This window comes from Diorhabda carinulata, chromosome 5 (assembly GCF_026250575.1).
Source record: "Diorhabda carinulata isolate Delta chromosome 5, icDioCari1.1, whole genome shotgun sequence".
In the NCBI taxonomy this organism is placed as follows: Eukaryota; Metazoa; Arthropoda; class Insecta; order Coleoptera; family Chrysomelidae; genus Diorhabda; species Diorhabda carinulata.
The window spans coordinates 25,747,418-25,768,270 of NC_079464.1; the positions used below are offsets into that span (position 1 = coordinate 25,747,418).

At 32.5% G+C, this 20,853-nt stretch overlaps 2 protein-coding genes across 5 annotated transcripts in view; one reads left to right on the forward strand and one right to left on the reverse strand.

Annotated features, from left to right (window-relative positions):
• LOC130894585 (cyclic GMP-AMP synthase-like receptor) overlaps positions 1–20,853 on the reverse strand; it is a 64,541-nt gene that overhangs the window by 33,442 nt on the left and 10,246 nt on the right. The gene's annotated exons all lie outside the window — the stretch shown is intronic.
• LOC130894584 (uncharacterized) overlaps positions 1–20,853 on the forward strand; it is a 37,020-nt gene that overhangs the window by 9,102 nt on the left and 7,065 nt on the right. For 3 of the 4 annotated variants that reach the window (XM_057801489.1, XM_057801490.1, XM_057801491.1), the window contains exons 2-3: positions 364–1,592; positions 12,438–12,660. In XM_057801489.1, the coding sequence (XP_057657472.1) occupies positions 437–1,592; positions 12,438–12,660 (1,379 nt within the window). In that variant the 5' untranslated portion in view covers positions 364–436. Of the gene's footprint in view, positions 1–326; positions 1,593–12,437; positions 12,661–20,853 lie in introns of those variants that run through there. The other variant, XM_057801492.1, reaches the window with a different exon arrangement.

The window sequence follows — 20,853 nt, forward strand, 5'->3', positions numbered from 1 at the left end:
TAGCCAAAAACTTGTTTACTCAATTTAGTTCTCATTTACTCATGACATGCACACGCAATTTTATGATTTTTTCTATCCCGAATAGACAAATATTATGATAGTTGTATTAAGACTGAAGGTTACGAGATAGGTTGAGATGCGAGGGAGAGTTTCTGGATACCCTATATAGACAATAATCCTTGATATTAAGATTTTTGTCTTTATATTTTCATATTAATTGATAGATCTTCCTTTACTGTTCTTCAGATCTTTCCTAAGTGCAAAATATACTGAAAATATTAACTTCAACTTACATTAAGTAAAATTATGATTTTTTATGAAAATTGTTGAGTTTATGTATAAATGAACTTACAGGTTTTGTAGTCTGTATAGGTTTCTATCTCACATATGAATAATAATCACCAACCGCAAATACTCCGTTATTATTTCCTCTCAAATGGTTAGTATGAAGAAGCTCTCGGGATTTCGACAACTATCATTAAACTGCGATTCTCCTCAAACACCGCCACGAAGACCACCGTTGAGGAAACAATTTTCCGAAGATATCAACGACTACAAAGCTTGGCCAGAGCACGATTTGAGCATCAAAATATCTTTAAACAATAGAAACCTTAGAAATCCATTTATAAAAAATGCTTGGATAGAGAACGCGCTTGAAATTTCAAAAGAAGATCCGGTTATAATCAAAAAATGTAGCGAAAATAGAAGAATTCCACCGAATAACTTAGTCAAGCAAACCTCTCTAGACAAAGAAACTTTGAAATCACGACAAGAATTAGCTGATAGATTAAAACAAACTTTAAAAACGCAAGAGCAAAAACCCAACATTAGAATTTTTTTAGCGCAACACCCCAAAGAACCCGAAAAACAAGAAGACCTGAACGAACCACCAAAATTAATACCGTCTCTCACAACTGGTATCGTAGATAACGATAAAAGTTCCTTCAAATTGCGGAAAAATGCCAAACAAAAAATGATTTTCAATACCTCACAAGATAACTGGCAAGTGCCAAATAAAAAACCCGTCGTCGATCAAGATAACGAAAGCGTCTTAACAAACGAAAAAATATCTTGCAATGAAGTTAAACCTATAGATTCGGTGATTATAAGACCGGCGACAGCAGCATCGAAAAGAGAAATGTTTCAAAAACGTACAAATTCTGCTTTTAACACTACCGTAAACTTAAAAGACACAACGAAACCCAGAAAACCACTCATCAGATCATCATCGGCTCCGTGTAAACCGGAACGTATAAAAACAAAAATGTTAAGCAAACATAGTAAGCACAAATCGCTTAAAAAAGTTCAAACCAAATCTCCTAAAAACGAAGAAGTCGATAAGGTTACCGAGGACAATCCTAAGAGTCAAAAAGAACTTAATAGAACTGCTGCAGTACAAGGGAACGACGTGGTCACCATGGTATCTTTAATAAGTCCGAGTGGAAGCGAATGTGAAGAAGAAGAAGACGATATAGAGGAAGATAAAATGAAAAGTAAAAATGAATACATAAATACTGATAAAACTAAAGAAAAGCTTGAGGAGCAGAAGCCGCCCCCGAAAATGATGTCGCTAAGGAAAGCCGTTAAAACTGGTAAGTAACTGAAAATATGATAATATTCTTTATTAATCAGATTATTACAAAGTATTTTCAAAATGAGATTAATAAATTATTCAAATGTCTCTTGCTATAGATTTTGTCAATTCTTCTTCTTCTCTATTGGCTTTTTGTCTAACGATATATAGCAAAATCTGTGTTTACTTTGTTTGTTTAAATAGTCTACCGTGAGATTCGTCCGAAGACCTGCTTCATGCCCTTCAAAAGTAGGAATAGATGACTATTTTTTACCCCTGAATGTATTAAAATAGAAAAAAACGGGTGGTACTATTTAAAAAAAATGAAGAAATTGGATATTTATGGAGTTAAACTCTGAATACTTTTTATACACACCCTGTATAAAATGAAAAATTCAAATTCAAATACGCCTGACCTTGCTAAAAGCAACCGAACAAAAACCATTTTCATGTCTTTAAGGGTATCTTCATAAAAAAATAATTTATAAGGGTCTGCAACGGTCAAACTTTTTACAAAAAAATTAGTAGCTCAAAAAGTATGCATTTCTAGAAAAAAATTTTTAGACAAAAGTATACTAAAATTTCACGTAGATTTCAAAAATGTATTAATATACTGGGCATTCTATTAAAAATAACAAAGTTACAGTTATCTTTGAAAATATTTTAGTTAAAAAGATCGTATCCGAAAATCCAAACGTGGAAATTTTCATGGTTTTACTATAAGTATTTTACCATATACAGATAGTTTTAACTCGTCATGGGACAGCCTGTAGAGTGTCCGAGAGTAACAGGAAAGAAAAAGAAACCGAAAGGAATGATAAAATTAAGTGAGAAATACTGGATATGGTCGAAAGTGACAAAAAAAGAAAATTTCGGAGCTGGATATTTCATGAATGAGCAAGTGAACATTAACCAAGGAAGATTATATATTACAAATATGCCCTTTCAACACAAAGTTATTAACAAAATAACAAGAGAAATCAAAAGTGGGCAAGAGAATAGATTACTTCCTAGTGAGTAAAAGTATTCGGAAACTAGTTAAGCAAACAGAGAGAAGGCAAAAAACACTAGATGGAAAATTAGATGTTATAACTCCAAAAAACTATAAAAAAGCAAAAAACAGAAAGATATACGAAGAAATATCTGAAATTTAAAGCACAATTAACATACGAAAATACAGAAAAGAAAAAGTAGTTGAAAGATTAGTTAAGGAAGATGACAAACGTTACTAGAAAATCAAAAACTATTCTTCAAAGTCATTAAGCAAGAAAGACAAGTAATAATAATTAGAACTCGAAAACATAAACGATGCAAAAAAGATAAAATAGCTAACGAAGGTGAATGGTGAGTTCTTTTAGGATTAATGAGCCAGCAAACAAAGAGATTAACGGACAAGCGGAAGAAGTAGCGTAAATCCAAATAACAAAAGATCAACAAAGGACGAAAGAAATATAACCAGCAATACAGAATCTGAGTTTGAAAGGTGCCAGAAATATACTAAAAAATGACAGAAATGGAAAGATAATAAAAATCATAATGAATAAAATAAATGACACAGAAGTAGTGCCGGAAGATTGACGAATAGGAATAATTATACCAATATACAAGAGAGAAGACACAAGAAACTGCATTTACAGATAATTAACATCACTAAGTACAGTCAACAAGATATACAAGGATATTAGACAACGGACTAGAAGACTAACTAACTAAAAACCATATAAGCTTAAAAATAAGGATTTAGAACGTAGAGAGGAACACCAGATGAAAATTAATTCATAATTGGACAAATATGAGAGAAGATGGAGAGATACCCTGTGTTATATAGATCTTAAAAAAGCATTCGACAGGGTCAATAGAAGTGACATTGTAAATCCTAAAATATAGAGGAATAGAAGTTAGGAGCTTTGTATAAACACACAAAAAATTATGTCAGAATTAGTTAAGAAGTATCACACAGTGTACTAGTGTTCTAGTAAAAAGATCGGGAACACAAGTCGAATACTGGCAACTTTGAAATTTCGGAGATTCAGTATGAAGATGACATAATAATGGTAGAAAATTTTGAACTCATTCTTGAAAATATATAATGTCACTCCTCAGATAATGAAGACGAAAATAAACGAACACAAGACTAAGACATTGATAGTTAGCTGACAGGAGAAGATGCATAAGAAAAAACTCATGAGAAGAATCAAAAATGGTTTAGATTAAAAGTCTTGTATATCTACGAGGTATGGCTATTAAATATCGAGACTGTGCGACTAAAGGGCGTCCTAGAAGGGGTTAAATTGCAAAAAACTTCGACACTATCTCGTACGCGTATTTTTGATTGGTGTAAGCGCTTAAGTGAGGACCGAGAGAGCACTGAAGATGACCAGCATCCAGATCGCCCTGTGACTGTTTCAACTCCGGAAACAGTGACCAAAATCCACCAAATTGTGCGTGCAGACCGTCGAATTAGCTTCCGGATGATTGCCGAGGCTGTAAACGCCAATAAAGAAATTTTACACATGACAAAAGTCTGCGCGAAGTTGGTGCCAAAAAATCTAGCTCCTGACCAAAAGATCTTGGGTCAATGCTCAGATTTCCTTGAAAGTTTAGAAAAAGATCTGCTTTGAAAGGGACTCGATTTGAGTCGATGGAAGCGATAAAGCAAAAAACGGTAAAACTCCTAAAGGCACTCACCAAAGAAGACTTCCAGCAATGCTCCGATCAATGGAAAAAAGTATGGAAAGGTGTGTGGCAAGGGGAAGGGAGTGTATTGAAGGGGAGCATTCGAATGTAGAATAATTTTTATAATAAAACCTTTTTTCGTAACCGTTATTTAATAGCCAGATCTCGTATGACTTAACATTAACACATGATGGGAGATTATAAAATCAGTTAAACGAGGTAACTGGAGTAGCTGATAGGTTAGTCAAAGCAATGGACGCATTTCTTAGCCAAAAAGGATATACCAAAACAAAATCGAGGTAGAACAACCAAGGTGGTTTGGTCTCGACATGGAAATAAAAAAAGAACTTTTAATACTGAAGATATATGGAACACATACTTAAAAAACCAATAATGGAAGACAAAGGAGGATATTGACAAAAGAAATAAAGATGACAGGGGAAAAACGAGGAATCAGATGGCAAGAGATAAAGCTAAAGACACAGAATAGGTAGAATGAAAACGACGCAGCGGTACATAAAGAAACCCACCTCCATAAATCTTATTCCGTGAAAAAGTGGAAGAGCATCAGGATTTGGCTGAGCTATATTTTTATCCTATTATATCACAATAATGAATTAGAATATATTTTTGATTTTATTACTATTCACTCTAGTATTTGCAATAAACAGCTTTCAAGGTCTTAGAATGAATCATAAATTGAAATAATTTTTGAATGAATCGATATATATCAAAAATTTCGATTTCATTTATACAAGAAGTGAGACATTAGCTATCTCGAATTAATCCCAACCAGATGCCAAACTATTGGAGACGGAAATCATTCTGTTGAAACTATTGAAGGTCGAATACCTTGCCTGGAAATAGCGTGACTGAATTTCAACTCCTTCACTTCAATTAAAATCTCGTAATTAACTATGTAGAAGGTTCGAAACAGAGTTCTTACTATTCCCATTAAGAACTTTTCTAATTGTTAAGAGTATTACTCATATGACGATTGTTCAAGTTGTTTTTAAACGCATTCGTTGAACTAGACACGAACAAAACTCGTTTTACGTGATGAAATTCTAAAGTTTATATAACTTTGTCAAATTGATCCATAATTAAAATATTAGTGGATTTCTTGTATAAAAAACGATTGTTATCAATTAAACACGCTTCATATTATACAAGAAAGTGCATTAGTGCGATAACAAAGAAGCCCTCCAAGCACTTGACACTTGACGGGACAGTATTTTCACTACAACCTTTTACGGGTTTCCCAAAAAGTCATGGTCATAAATTGTCTCATGATTTCTTTCTGTCCTTTTTGAAAAACTCTTCAGGTGTCAGGTTGGACACTAGTCGTCAGTCCGATGCATGGTTTCCTGAAGTCTTTTAATTACGTGCCATGATGATTATGACACAGTCGAATGTGTATATGTTGTAGAGTACCGAAGAGAGCTCCTTGTGGTACTCTCTTGACTTTATCCATCTTAGTTCGAATCTGGTCTCGTTAAGCTTGTTAAGGAAACTACTACTTTTTAGATTGCACAAAAATTTCCTCAGGACTCTGAAATATCTGACTTTTCTAATCTTTAATATTAGGCATTCGTAATAGACACTGCCGAAGGCTTTGCTTGTGTAGTATCATTACCTTATTTAATCATTTAATCTAGTGAGAATTGTCAAGAGTTCTTAGTATCATTGTGTGGCATTAATAGCTTTTTTCGCGGATCTGATTCCGAACTAGTTCAGGACAGATCGCATGCGCACATTCAACATTGTCGTTCGGGTAAGAGAGAAGTCGATGAATCGAAATCAGACCCGCGAACAAAACTATACATTGTTATACATGAAATACTCTTCTCGGTTCATTACTCAACTTCTTTCCGATGAAGTTACATTTCACCTACATGGTACAGTGAATCGTAAAAAATATTTATCTCATCTATTTGAAAGTCGATTATAAAAAACGAATCGGTACCGTGTATACGGTTGTATGCAATTTTATCGGCAATCATTAGGTGGAATATTCGTGATTAATATTTGACGATTATCGCAGTTACAAATTATGAAAACGATTTATCAACTGACATGAACGTTATCAACTTGTCCTATATTTAACAAAAAACTCGATACAATGAAATATTATCATCTCAATCAATGAGTTATTATACTGAGTCTCCGTAGTCCCATATAAAATATTTTCGAAATTAACAGCAGTGCAAAAATTGAGTACTTGAATTTCTACACAAAGTTATAGAAGATTTCCAAGGCTCTTTATGGTTTTTGGTTACAGATTGTAATCATCAATTTGGGTGGAAGCAATAGATGAAGAAAACTTTGATTTTATACTTTTTCTAAAACTCCAATAGTTTTTTTTTACACATTATCACAAAAAAAGGAACTGGCATGAAATTATGGCAGTATGGTGGCCACCACTTGATCCCTATTTCTCTCTGTGCTATCATGTTTCAATCCATTGCAATCAATGAATAATATAACCTTATCGGAAAAGATGAATTTCTTTCGTTGTCAATGCATTTATCCATATTGTCCAAGCTAATCTTATTTGCTTAGGCGCAGGTATCCACGGTACTATCCTAGAATCCTAAATTAACATTACGTATTCTTCCCTAGATTATTAAGATCGATACAGAAACACCTCTTGCATTGAAATTCTTCTTCCCAGGATTCTGTAGGTATTACAAGGATTTTTACGAGCCGTAAGTTCCAGGTAATTTCCATCAATGGCGGTTTCCACTTTTGATATTCCAGTTCTTCATCCTTCCACTTTCTGGAACCGACTAAGCATTCTATACTTTAAGATACATTTACAACATCAGAGAAGACTATTTCTTTTCCTCTTATCATTATTAAAATTAAACAAAATGTTGTAAAGTCACTCAATATATTTATCAAAAAAATATGAACAATTCTAAATTCAGACTGCTTATAACATATCCAAAAAATCAAACTAAACATTACCAAAAATCAACACCAAAATCAAACTAATTCATTCCTTCTTTAACGATAACAAATTTCAAACTGATGAATTTAATTTCGAGTACAGCTCAAGTACTACTATTCAAGATATTTATTATTTTTTTCTTTGGAATTGAATAGGTTTATGAGTGTCAGCTAATTTAAGAGACCGAAACCTAGACCAACCTCGCCCATCACTATTTTCCTACACCCTAGCCCAATATCGTCGCCAAACTTGATACAGAATCAAGAATGCTCATTATGGTTTTAGACAAGAAACTCCAGTCAGAGATTAATATCCACCTTTAAGCGACATAGAAAATAATTTAGTTATAGGAGTAGAATGTTTTGTAAAACATCATCAACATAATTGTCACACTTTTACTACGAGAGTCCTATGCACATGCCTTCCAACAGCCCAATATCTCGCAGTATTCCACATCAAAAAGAGAGAGAGAGAAATGCTTTATTGCCAGAAAATTGCTTGTAAAAACTAAAAAACAAACATAAAAAAAACTAAATAAAGATACAAATAAAATAAAATTTCGATAAACAGAAGAAAACCACAATGAGTACCAAAATTATAAATCATAGTAATATGTAATAATTAGTATAAGAGTCCATAGCAAAAATTAGACCAATGTACGGCATGTCCGGAACTATATTATTATTAGACTAGAAGTCGTTTACAGAGTAGAAGATACTTTCCAGTAAATATGCCCTCAAATTATTGCGGAATGCGGGGAAAGATGATATCGATTTGATTTCAAGTGGCAAGTGATTGTGCATTTTTTGCATTGTAAAATATTGAGCCCTTAACTAATTCTGAACGTGGAGTAGGTAGGTAAAGATCGTGCTCCGCGTTCCCAAGTGGATAGCCACGTCCTTTCCGAAATTGAGATGAAGATTAATAGGAAAGAAAGAGAAAGAATTTTTAATCTTTTAAAGAAGTCCCTGCAGTGAGCGCTGCTGTTTAGTCCGAGTAAAGCTCTCTTTGATAGTTTGAAGATTCGCTCAAATTGAGTCGCACCACACGTACCCCATACGGGTAAAATAGACTGTTAAGAAGATGGATAAGTTTAGTTCTTTGGAAACCGATGTCAGCGCAAAACAGGAGGAGCTTAATTTTTTAGATAAGGCGGCAATATGTAACTTCCAAGTCAAGGAATTGTCCAAAATAAGCCCTAAGAATTTTACAGATTCATCGACGTCAATGGTGGTGTTATTTAATAAAACAAAGCTGTAATGTATTTTCATATGATAAACGTTAATTAAAATGATAAGGTGAGTTAATGTGCAATCGAAGACATTTTTGATGTAAGTCCATCAGTTTTAGATAAGTAATTATTGTTGATGCCATTAATTTTACTGCAAAGCTCTGCTAAAACTACGGGCATAAAGAAGAAACTTTGTAACTTAGCATTAGCATCAGGGAGATATGGAAACGGATCATGAAAAGGAGTTATAGAATTTGATATATTTTTGGCTACATTTACAAAATAATTATTAAGGTTAGCATATGAATTTAGGAAATTCAAATTATGTTCCAATCAGTTGTTTGACAACGGTGCTCGAAGTTTTGAAAACTTTTTTCCGAAAAGATACGGCATAATTTGCTAGAATCATTTTGAGTATTAGATTTTTTCAAAAATTTCGTCAACATTGTTTCATGATTGGAGAGACCTGAATTAAAGGCAATACAGTCGGTGAATTCTGGATCATACGATGACACGGCATAGTCTATAGTACTAGAACTCGTCTTAGTTATTCTGGTTGGTGCCATTATATGCAAGAAAGTGCTGATTTCTAGGTTAAACAGATTTATCCTTTTTTTTCAAATATGATCAACAATTTAACGCGTAGTAGCTTGGTGGTGAGCCCCTTTGACTAGTTAGTCTTCCTTTACTTTAGACCTCACACACATAACCATCGTTGCAGTAAAGTTAACCCGAAGGAAAATTTCGTGATACAATAAACCAACATTTCAATAGTTAATTTGAAATTTCTAGAACCATTGGTGACGTTAGTACTTAAGACCACGCTAGCACTAACATTTATATTTTAGCCGCGGTCTATAAAGACTATAATTGGTCATTGCAATGCGTTTAACTGTGAGTGTTGGTGTAGTGGTCGTAACGCATGGTCAATTATATCATCAACGGTTCAATCAATTCCATCGTTTAATATAAATAGACGAACTCACAAAATCTAATAATATCTGTATTATTCGGTTTCCGTAAATATATTTCTTCGAAAAAAATTCAAAATAAATTGTTGGTTAGTAATATTCGCGTAAAATCCAAGTCAAAATACTGAGTATGTAACACCAAAGATTATACTGTTCCCTCGTAGACTTCTCAAACTTTAAAATTGATGTGCCTACGTATTCTCAAGGTAAGTTTTTAGTGTCACGAGATGGTATAGGGTAGATTACTACATTGTAGATAAACGAATCAATATTATGGTATTACTTCGAATTAAACGGGGGTGTTTCTTTAACGCGCTGTAAGTTCACACGACGCCCTTTCATTTGATTTAACCGCTGCGGCTTCGAATTTACTAGAGTTCATATATAATATATTTTGAATTTATTAATAAAGAAGATTATATAACTAGATTCATATATTCAATTAGAATATATCTGGATGATTGAAATGGAATTCGCAGTGGGAAATAAATTAGTTCAAGTGTAAATGAAGATAATTTACTCGGACGATCCCTTTGAATAGTAGCAGCGTGCTGAAAATGGAAACATCTGATTAGTAGAAGTCGAAATATCTCCTTTTAAATATAGATACCCCCGTATCTCTACAGGAAACCCATGAAGGGTGCCATTTGTGAAACTAGGTGTAGATTTTGATATACGAAGGGGGAGTCATTTAGTATAAAATTTGCAGGGTAGGCTCTTTGGATAAACAAATATTAAAAACCAAATGGGAATTGGTGTTATGGGACTTGAATTCTCGCAGTTTGCGCTACGGGGACACTATGCCCCCGCAATTGCTGAAAATCCTTGGAAATAGAAGGCACCTTTTTAGAATAGATGTAGCAGATTCATAGGAAAATCTAAGTGAGTCATCTTATCTTAAATCGTCTTATTAGCAAAGCCGACATTTAAAATTTTGGTGAAACTCTCTTTTAAAGTACAAAATTTAGACGAATTTAATTTTTACATGCGCTTGTTTCCGCCTATTTAAATAAAGACGTTTAAAAATTAACTTTTGCTGTAAAATTTGTCTAATTGAAGGTATCTATACGATTAAGACGGAATCCACAGTGGGAAAGATAGTAGTAGATAACTGTTTAGAATTGAAAAGCTCATTCTTCATAGAAGAAAACTTTGCTGAAGTTTTGAAAAATCCCAATTTTCAGGTCATGGAACGAATATGTTGACTGCTACACAAAAATCTGATACTCACAGAATCTACTGTTCTTACCCTCAACTTTAAATAACTGTATCACTTGTTTTATTATTTTCATGTTTAGTGCATGTACGAGCCTTTTTTTACAACAAAAAACTCGTCGTTTTCTACTATTGGATTAAAATTACTTTCATCAGAAATAATTATAAATATGAAAAAGAAACAAAATCTCAAAGGTACAAAGACTTGCTTAGTTATGTTCAACTAGGGCCATTAAATCTTGCCTAACAGTTGCACTAGAAGTGAAAAATTTCCCGCTTTTACATATAATACTGGAAAGCGTGACAGAGGAAACATCACATGGAATGTTCAGAGAAGGAAAATCTGTTCCTAAATAATAACCAACCCTGGGACATGCCTCAGAACTCGAAAAAATTTAGCTTAGAAAAAAACTTTACCTCAATAATAAAGTGTGAAAGCAAATTTGCTTGCCATTTATGGGATAAAAATACCATAAAAGAAATGAATAGAAATGCCATTAAATGTATACAGATGGATCAAAAACAGCAGACGGAACTGGTACGGTGCCAGAACCAAACACTGTGGAAGCCTGGGCAGCGCGATAAGCATTTTTCAAGCAGAAATTTATGCAATTGAAAACTGTGTTCAGTTTAATCTGAAGAGGAACTATCGCAAACAAGAGATCATCATCCTGTCCGACAGTCAAGCAGCCATTAGAACTCTAAACTCCAATATCATAAAATCCAAACTTGTTTAGGATTGCCTAGAAAAATTAAAGGAACTAGGCAGAAAATATAAAAGGAAATGAAATAGCTGATAAGCTTGCTAAAGCGGGGCAGACAAGCCCTTCATGGGACCTGAACCCTTCTGTGGTATCAGCTACAGAAGAATGGAAGCACTTAAAAGAAGGTACATAGGAGAAAAACCAAAGAGAGGAGTCGAATCGGAGGATTTAGCCGGTTATTCGATCGTTCCACGTCTTCCAATCGACGTCGTTTAAGTCATTTCTAACTGTACACGCAAAATACGGTGGAGCTCCGTAAGCACTAAAAAGTTAATCAAAAAATCTAGATAAACATCACCACAAGGGCCCATAGTTTTACTGTTAAAGATACCAGCTCAAACGTTCCTTTTTTTAGGATATTGAGTGTGAGACTTACACATCTAGTGAGGATTTTCTCTGTTCCAATATTTTCAGTTCTGTTTGTTAACCGTTCCGTTTAAATGGAACATCGCTTCATCGGAAAAAACAATTTTGTTTATGAACTGCATTTCTGCGTTCGTTCTGTCCATCATCAATTCACAGAATTCTTGCCTTCTATCAGGATCATCTTCGTTTAATTCCTGAACCAACTTAATTTTTATACTGTAAATTGTCAATTTAAGAATAGAAACCGACATCACATTGTATATAATAACGCTAAAATTGAATTTATTCCATACATATGAACCGCATTGTATATATCTCATTTGTTTTGGGTTAATTCCACAAATTTCTAGTATCTACTTCAAAATGAAACTATCATAATCTTTTCCTATCATTTTTACAATTATCGCTTATTGTTAAGTTGTTATATTCATAAATTTAGCAAACTACAATTTTGCAAAATTTTTAAACAAACAAACCTTAGTTCATAAGGGACGACTCCTTGTAGGAAGATGCTTGAATGTACATGAAATCCCTATAGCAGATAATATTTAAGTTCGTGACTTAAAAAAAAAACAAAAAAGAACATCCATAAAAGAAAATTTATTGTCATATCGCTAGAATATCGATAACCGCCAATCACGAAATACCACCATAATGGACGACTTTAAAAATATTTTTTTGTTTTTAGTATCATTTCAACAGTCCAGTATACATGCCATCAGAAGTTTTTCTGCTAGTTTTCCCGCACGAAGAGCTTCAGTAACCGCTGCAATGATGTTGAATAACCATTTGAATAATTCCACGAAGGTACAAGAAAAGAGAAGTACCAATACTTCAACACCCGATGACGACGAAAGAGTGCCAAAACGACGTCTGGTTAGATGCAATACCGGAGACACAAAAACTAACAGGTTAGATTATTTTCACAGATACAATCATAGAGCTTTGGTTGTGCCAATGGTTGTGTGGTGTACGCCAAACAGATTTGCCACTTCACGATAACTTTGTCCCTGTCCAACGCGACTCGGCTATTCTTTCAGCTTCGCGTTCACTTAACTGCCTAATAGTACAGCCATTCAAGCTTAAAAGGAGACACAGCATGTATAAAAGAATAAATATTCCAAAGACATCAAAACTTAGACGTTTCGTGATTTTCCAGCATTATCTCTAGAAAAATGTATTCGGTTTTTTAATAATAACTCGGCTTTTAGCCTTTAAGCTTTTTTCATTCATCCATTGTGTAGGGAATTTCATAAGCTACAAAACCATGAGAGTTGCAACCTTTCTAGACCCGTTTCTTCAGAGAATTTTGATGTTAAAGGGTAAAAAAGACTCCCCGTTAACATTGAAATCAATACTTCAAACGCTTATATCTCGTTTTTTTAGTTACAAAAAAATTCTTTCGTTGATCCAATAGTTTTTGAGATTTTTTTTTAATCGAAAAGAAAATTTCACAGTAAACAACTTTTTTCAAAATATACATGTTCCAAACCATTCAAACTTTTGAAACGTGTTGTTAGGGCTTAAACAAACATAATTTTACATGGGCTATGATTAATTTTAATTTTTCCACTCAAATTTCCCGAATTTTTTTTTTACATTCGAGTTACTCAACTTATCTTCGTCATAACTCGCTTAATTTTCATGCTAGACAGTTTTCTAAAAGATCATTTTAAAGGTCTGAAAAAGTACCTTAAAAATGTTTATAACAATTTTTTATGAAAAATTGATCGTTTTTCCGTTATTTGAGCTCAAACCTCTGCATAAATTTACGAAAAAGAAAAAATTGGCTTTCAGTGACTCATAATTTGCTGAATATTATTTAAAAAATTTAACTGACTAATTTCTTTGTTTTTTTATAAGCTTCAATTTTGATAAGAATAATTTTTTCCAGAAAATGCATAATTTTCGAATTTTTCGTGAAAAAATGTTAAAATGTTGAAAAACGTTTTTTTTTAATTTTCAATCGCGAATAACTCAGAAATTAGTGAGTTAAATAAAAAACTTCACTCCACATTTTTTTCATAAAATTCAATTCTCTATCGATTCCCGGTGTTATTTTGAAATTTTAAATTTCCACCCCCCATTTTTAAGCTTCTGTCAATATTTCAAACTAATCCATGAAGGTCTTTAAAATTGCAAGGTGATTTGCTTGGTTCACTTAACTGCTTAACTTTAAATTCATTTTTTGTTTAACTAGTTTTGACTTTAACACACCTTGATTGACTTAAATTACTGCTGTCCCCAAGTTGGTACAACAATAGAATGAAAGAAACATTAAAATATGCATAAAATTAAAATTTCAAAAAACCACAAAACTAGTTATTTGCATTTTGTTACATTTTATAGCTAACATTTAAAATACTTCAACTTTTTGTGATAGAAAAAAAAGAAAACCAAAAGATTAACATTTTAGGTTTTGATATTGAAATAAAGGGTGGTGCGTTATTTATGGCCACGAGTTTATGTATAGCGTGGTCCTTGTATTAGTCTTCTAATATCACATCTATGAAGAAATTGCATCCAGTTTTAATTCGATAAGTTTTTAGTTTTTAATAAATCTATAAGGGTGATTCCATTATAACTGTGATATTCAATGTCCTGTATTGTTTTTTTGTACTAGTCATTAATTAATAATCAATTAATAAAAATTTTGTGTTAATTGAATAATTCTTAAGATATTTAAACATTATTTTTATACAATATAACTTGCCACTTAAAGAAAACTTATACTACATCACTTGAATGTCAGTACCGTGTCATGTCCATTCCTAGAATTTACCGATAAATTATTAATTTTTTTTGTCGTAACAAATGATTTAAACTAATTACCTTATAAATTCTAATGTTTATGATCAAACTGAGGAAAATTGATGCACTTGTTGTTTAATATCTTAAGTTACCATGTCAGTACCGTGGATAAATGAGTCAGTACCGTGGAACTCAAAATCCGACATTTGTGTCTTGCTCGTGATACTTTGAAGTTGTAGTAAATTCCTCTTAGAGTTTTATTTTTACAGTAAAATAGATGAATAATATGCATAAAAAAGTTAGAAAAGTTAAATTTTAAAATCTTGAAATTTTGAATACAAAAAATCACAGTTAGAACGGAATCACCCATAAACCAGATAATTTTTTATGAAACTTTTTTACTTAAGAATTTTTATCAACTTCTTGCAACGTAAGTTGATTTGTAATTATTGTGGGCATAATATTCATAAAAGGATTGAAGAATCATTTCTATTAAGCTTATCGCGTGACTAATAAGGAACAGTATTTCATAACAATGAATCAACGATTTTCTTGGAATCAGATTCAATTTTGTAACTTCAGCTTCATCGGCTAGTTATCTATTATTGTGCACACTTTTCAATGTGGCACGTTTGGAATTAATATATGTTAATTAATGACTTTTTCGATGTTTCGAGGTAATAACGACTTTATAAAGAAACCTTGATTGTACTTTTTCAAAAGTTTCAGCCTTACAATAGATAGAACTGGGGTAAAAAAATCCTTTGTACTATACTGAATTAAGGGTTTAAACTTGACGCCGTTACAAATGAAACCTTTAAATTTCTAATCAATGAAAGAGAAAGTCCAATTAACAATAATAACAAAAAACCAGACATTTAATGTTTAAAAAAACTAGTTGTTCCCGTTAAAATTTTCAATGCGGGATCCATTTTGTTTTTCATTGAGAAAAAAATCATAGTTTTCTCTGGACAACAAAATGGCAAAAAATTTTTCAAAATTATTGAATTTCTCTATTTGCTTAAAACAATTTTATAAACAAACTAAAACAGACATAGACAAATATCAATTGAAAAAAAATGTAATTATACACTTTCACGGTCACCTAGTTTTTTGGCTCTAGAAAATCGAAAAATGGATGGATTTTAATGATCTTGGTCTCAAAATGTTCCATTTTACGGCGGATTTATAAAAAAATTAGTAGAAATAGCTGGAATGAAAATTTCTCATAGTTTTACTGTTTTAAATCGTAAAAAGAAACGGTTTTGCTAAATAATCCTTTACAAAAAATTATCTCATTATCAGATAAATTAATGAACAATTTAAAAAAAAATCCAAAAAGAATGATTTTTTCTGTTTTTATAGCTTAAAATGAAATCGATGAAAAACAATCAATTTTCGTGAATAGTTTTGTACTATATTCTTCAATGTTAATAGTTTTTGAAACCATTAAAAATCGAAAAATAGATAAATTTTATAATTTTGGTCTCAAAATATTCCATTTTACGACGAATTTATGAAAAACACGGGGGTAGTGGCTGAATTTGCGGTTTTTAATAGTTTTAAACCTTAAATAGTAGAAAAACTTTTTTTTTTAAATATTCATTTTTTTATGTAAATTGCGAAAAAAAATATACGAACTTGATTCCACGACGTCAGAAACAGTTACGAAGGATTATATGTAGAAAGTCATTTTTTTGCATTTAAAGTCATGAAACTGAAAAAAAAATATTTATTTTTTTTAAATTTCGTATTTTTTTTATAAATCCGCCGTAAAATGGAACATTTTGAGACCAAGATCATTAAAATCCATCCATTTTTCGATTTTCTAGAGCCAAAAAACCAGGTGACCGTGAAAGTGTATAATTACCAAAAAAAATATCAACATTTTTTAGATATTTTATTTTGTAATAGATATAAAACATCATAATTAACAATATATATATTTACAGGGTGGTCCAACGAAAAGTTTGCACCTAGTTTTTCTCCTCTTTTCGTAATTAAATTAAAAAATGCTTGGACACATCAATTTTACTTTTGAGGGGGACACGTTTTAAACATATGATCTGCGCCTTTAACCACCAAGCGGAGGGAGGTAACATCCCTAATATTTTAAATGAAACGAGGGATCGACTGATATATCATTTGAAAGGGCACAAAATTGTCCTTCTAATGATACTCTGTTGGGGGAATTCTACTAAAATAGTTAATGCGAAATCGGCGTTAAAGACGTTAAGCCGAAAATTTTGGTATCAACGAGAAATACAAATAAGTTTTAATTATTATGAGTGAAAACAATTACAATCATTTCTAAATTATATAATCTAAAGGAAAATAGGATTTCAAAAACACGACATTATTCATCAGAACTAAATTCCTCATTAATTGCTAGTTGCATGAAGAAAATTCTAGAAGGACATTTTTATAAAACGCAATTGTATTAAATATCGTAAACACTTCATCAGCATTTATTTTATTATAAATACGAATTATTGTAAACAACTTGGCAATGTTTTTAGTTAATTCGCTTGAGAAATTAATTGTAACCATTCAATAATTGTAATTTTGGTATCAAATAAATTTTAAAAAATAAAATTTGATTACCAAAAAATATAATTTGCTTGCGTTTTTTTGTTGAAATAAAAACTGCAGATACGTGCAGAAAAACAATTTACACAGTTTATTTTAGTCTCTTCATTGATTTAGTTTAGTTGCTTTCAAAGTTATTTTAATTTCACGGTACTATATGATTTATTCCATTCCAGAACGAGTTATTTTCAAAATAATAGTTGAGCTAGACTTACGGCTCACTTATTTAATGAGAGTCATCCCGATAAAAATGTTAATGATGTGTTAAAAATTGTTAGTTAAAAAGTTTGTAGATCTGCCTGTAATATAATACACTAGCCGCAGAAACCGATCTGGAATGAAGCTGTGTTAGGGCATGTTGAATTGGATTATACTCAAAGGACTCGTCAACTAGCTGAAGCCCCAGGTGTCTCCAGTTTGACCATAATTCGAATTTTAAAAGCGTACAAATTTCATCCGTACAAAATCAAACTAGTACATGAACTAAATGAGGATGATCCTGATAAAAAGCTGCAATTTTGTGAAACAATGAGCCAGCGTTTAATTGAAGATCCGCAACATTTATTTTTCCGACGAATGCACATTTTATTTGAATGGAATTGTGAATAGGCACAATTGCCGTTACTGGGATGATAGTAACCCACATTTATTCCGTGCGGTTCATACCCAATATCCTCAAAAAATAAATGTCTGTTTTTATTCCTGGAAATTTAACTGGTGAAGTCTATCCTAAACATGCTTTAATAGCGCAAATAATTGAAGATGAACAAAATCATACTGCTGAGCGGCTTCATTTTCAGCAAGATGGAGCACATCTGCACTATGGGGTTCCTTTATGACAGTTCTTAGATGACCGGTTTCCTGGACGGTGGATTGGAAGAAGGGACCCAATTGAATGGCCTGCCAGGTCACCGTATTTATCGCCTTTAGACTTTTTTTTTCGGGACACTTAAAAAATAAATGTTTTGCCACGAAGCCCGAGTCTATAAAAGATATTCGCCAACGGATTATAGCAGAGTGCAGAAACATAACACCTGATATGCTACAAAATGTTAGAAATAGATATGAAAAAAATCTGTATTATTGTATGGAATCAAATGGGTCACATTTTCAACATTTGTTAATGTAAGGTTTTAATAAATCAATTTAACGGCTAGTTTATTTGTTTTTTTTACAAAGCATGTTAAAAATAACAAACATTGGAATATACTAACGATTGCAGTTGTTTTCACTCGTAACATTAAAACTTATTTTTATTTTTGATTAATACCAAAATTTTTGGATTAATGTCTTTAACGCCGTTTTTGCATTAACTGTTTTAGTAGAATTCCACAAACAGAGTATCATGAGAAGGACAATTTTGTGCCCTTTCAAATGATATATCAGTCGACCCCTCTTTACATTTAAAATTTTATGTTACTCACCCCCGCTAGGATGTTAAGGGCGCAGATCGAATAATATGTTTAAAATGTGTCCCCCTCAAAAGCAAAATCGACGTGTCCGAGAATTTTTCAATTTAATTACAAGAAAAAGAGAAGAGCTAGGAGCAAACTTTTCGTTGAACCACCCTGTATATATCAAAAGGACTCCACGAAGTTTAAAATTAAGGTAACAAAATTTGGTACCTAACGATTGAATAACTTTTTGAAAAATTATGATTAAGCTTTTTTTTACGGGGCTGGATTTTTTCAATTGCTAATAATTTTTTAAATGACATTTTATGATATAAGAATTTTTTTTAGTAGCGGCGTGCGTAAACCGTAACAGCCAACCGCGTAGGGCTGCCTCTTCCAACGTCAAATTAAATTATAAATAATTGAGATAGAATTCTGGGAGTTACGACTTATTAACGGAAATTTCCTCCTCTTTAACGAACTTTTTCCAAAATTCCTTAAATATTAATAATAATAACTGGTTAACTGGAATAAACTATTTTCTCACTGAATGTGCAATAATAAATATTGAATTTCTCCTGTGACAGGGCGTCTCGGGTTGGGGGCCTGTGGTATTTCGCCGACTTTCCACCCTGTAGTTACGCCACTGGTGATAATAAAACAAAATGAATATTACAAAAAGATTATAAAGTATGTAAGAATTGTATGCAATGGGGTCGAAGCGAAATTAACCTCATTACAGTCTAACCATTAACCCTCCAATAACAAATTGATTTATCTCGTTTTTTTTTTTGTTTATTTCAATCTATTTTAGATATGGATGAACGTAGTGTATATTAAAAAAGGAAAATATAGCTACAATATTTTTATCAACGATTTGTATTCAGAAATTTCTTTTATCTAATCAAATAATCATCGGTACCAATCACGAGTGATGTTTTAGAAGAGATAAAATAATTTTCTTTGTGTGTTGAATGTAGATTGGACATGTCAACATTATACTTACAAAATTTATCAATATACCGCGAAATCATCGAAGATATTCGATTATATAATTAGAACAGAAAGTTTTGTCGATTTTTATGTTAGGTGATGTTTGGTGATGAGCTTTATTCGAGGGTCTGATTCCGAATCAGTTCACGGATCGATCGCATGCGCAATTTTCCAATTATTATTCACGGGAGGGGACAAATCATCGACCCGCGAACGATAATTGTGAAAGTGCGCATGCGATCGATCCGTGAACTGATTCGGAATCAGACCCGCGAACAAATTTATGGTTTATTCATAAATTCCTCGCAACAATCAATCAATCGATTGGGTAAATTCCATAAAGCATGAGGTGGGTTCAAGAACAAATTTATATTCATTCATAGGCCCATAGCATGGAAGTGATTCCCTTCCACTCTTTCCTATTTTTTGCTTTCGTTTTCCAGTCCCGAATTTCTCTCTCTCTCTCTTAAGTCCTTCATCACCTCATTCTATGTCCATCATTTTTTTGTTGCTCTAAAATCTGGCATTCTCTGTATGTGACCCACCCACTTATTTTTCTTTTTCTCCAAATAGATTCCAAGTATCCTTCTAAGTATTTTTCTTTCCCATATATCTAATTTCTCTTTCTCTGCTTTGATAAGAATCCGCAGCTCACTGTTGGTTTTATTATTGTTTTGTATAGAAGTAGCTTTGCTAGGGATTTTTTGGTTGCTTCCCCTCGTCATCCTCGCTTCCAGATTTTCCCCTCGTCACCGTTGTCCTTGATAACCACCCCAAGGTATACATAACTTTGAACTTGTTCTAAGCTCATTGCCTTTTCTTCGATCAATTGTATTGACAAACTTCTCATTGGTCTTTTCTTTTGTGGTGTTCTTCGTTGACTCGTAGATTTACTGTCTCCGTCATTTCTATGAAAGCTCAACAGGTTTCCTTAAGCTCGTTTTCCGATGATTACTCCATCGTCTGCGTATGCCAATAGTTCCGTTGTTCTTGTTTTTAGTGTTCCTGTTCTGACTTCACGCACTATTTATTATAATACTATATTGAACAGCGTAGTGGATAAAGGATCTACCTGATTTAGTCCTGTGTTGGTCTGGAAACATTTTGATATTTTTTTATTTGCCTTTATCTTCATTTTTGTATGTTCGAGTGTCATTTTCTTTTTTGGAATACTAATATCCTTCATAACGCTGTACAAATGGTTTCTGTTCACAGTGTCGTAAGTTTTTTGAAAATCTATGAAGACTGAGTGAATTGGCACATCGTATTCATACCCAATATTTTGAGTTTGCCTCTGAGCAAAAATGTAGTCTGTGACTGACCTTCCAGATCTAAACCAACATTGGTAGTCTCCGAAGAAGTTTTCTCCATATACTT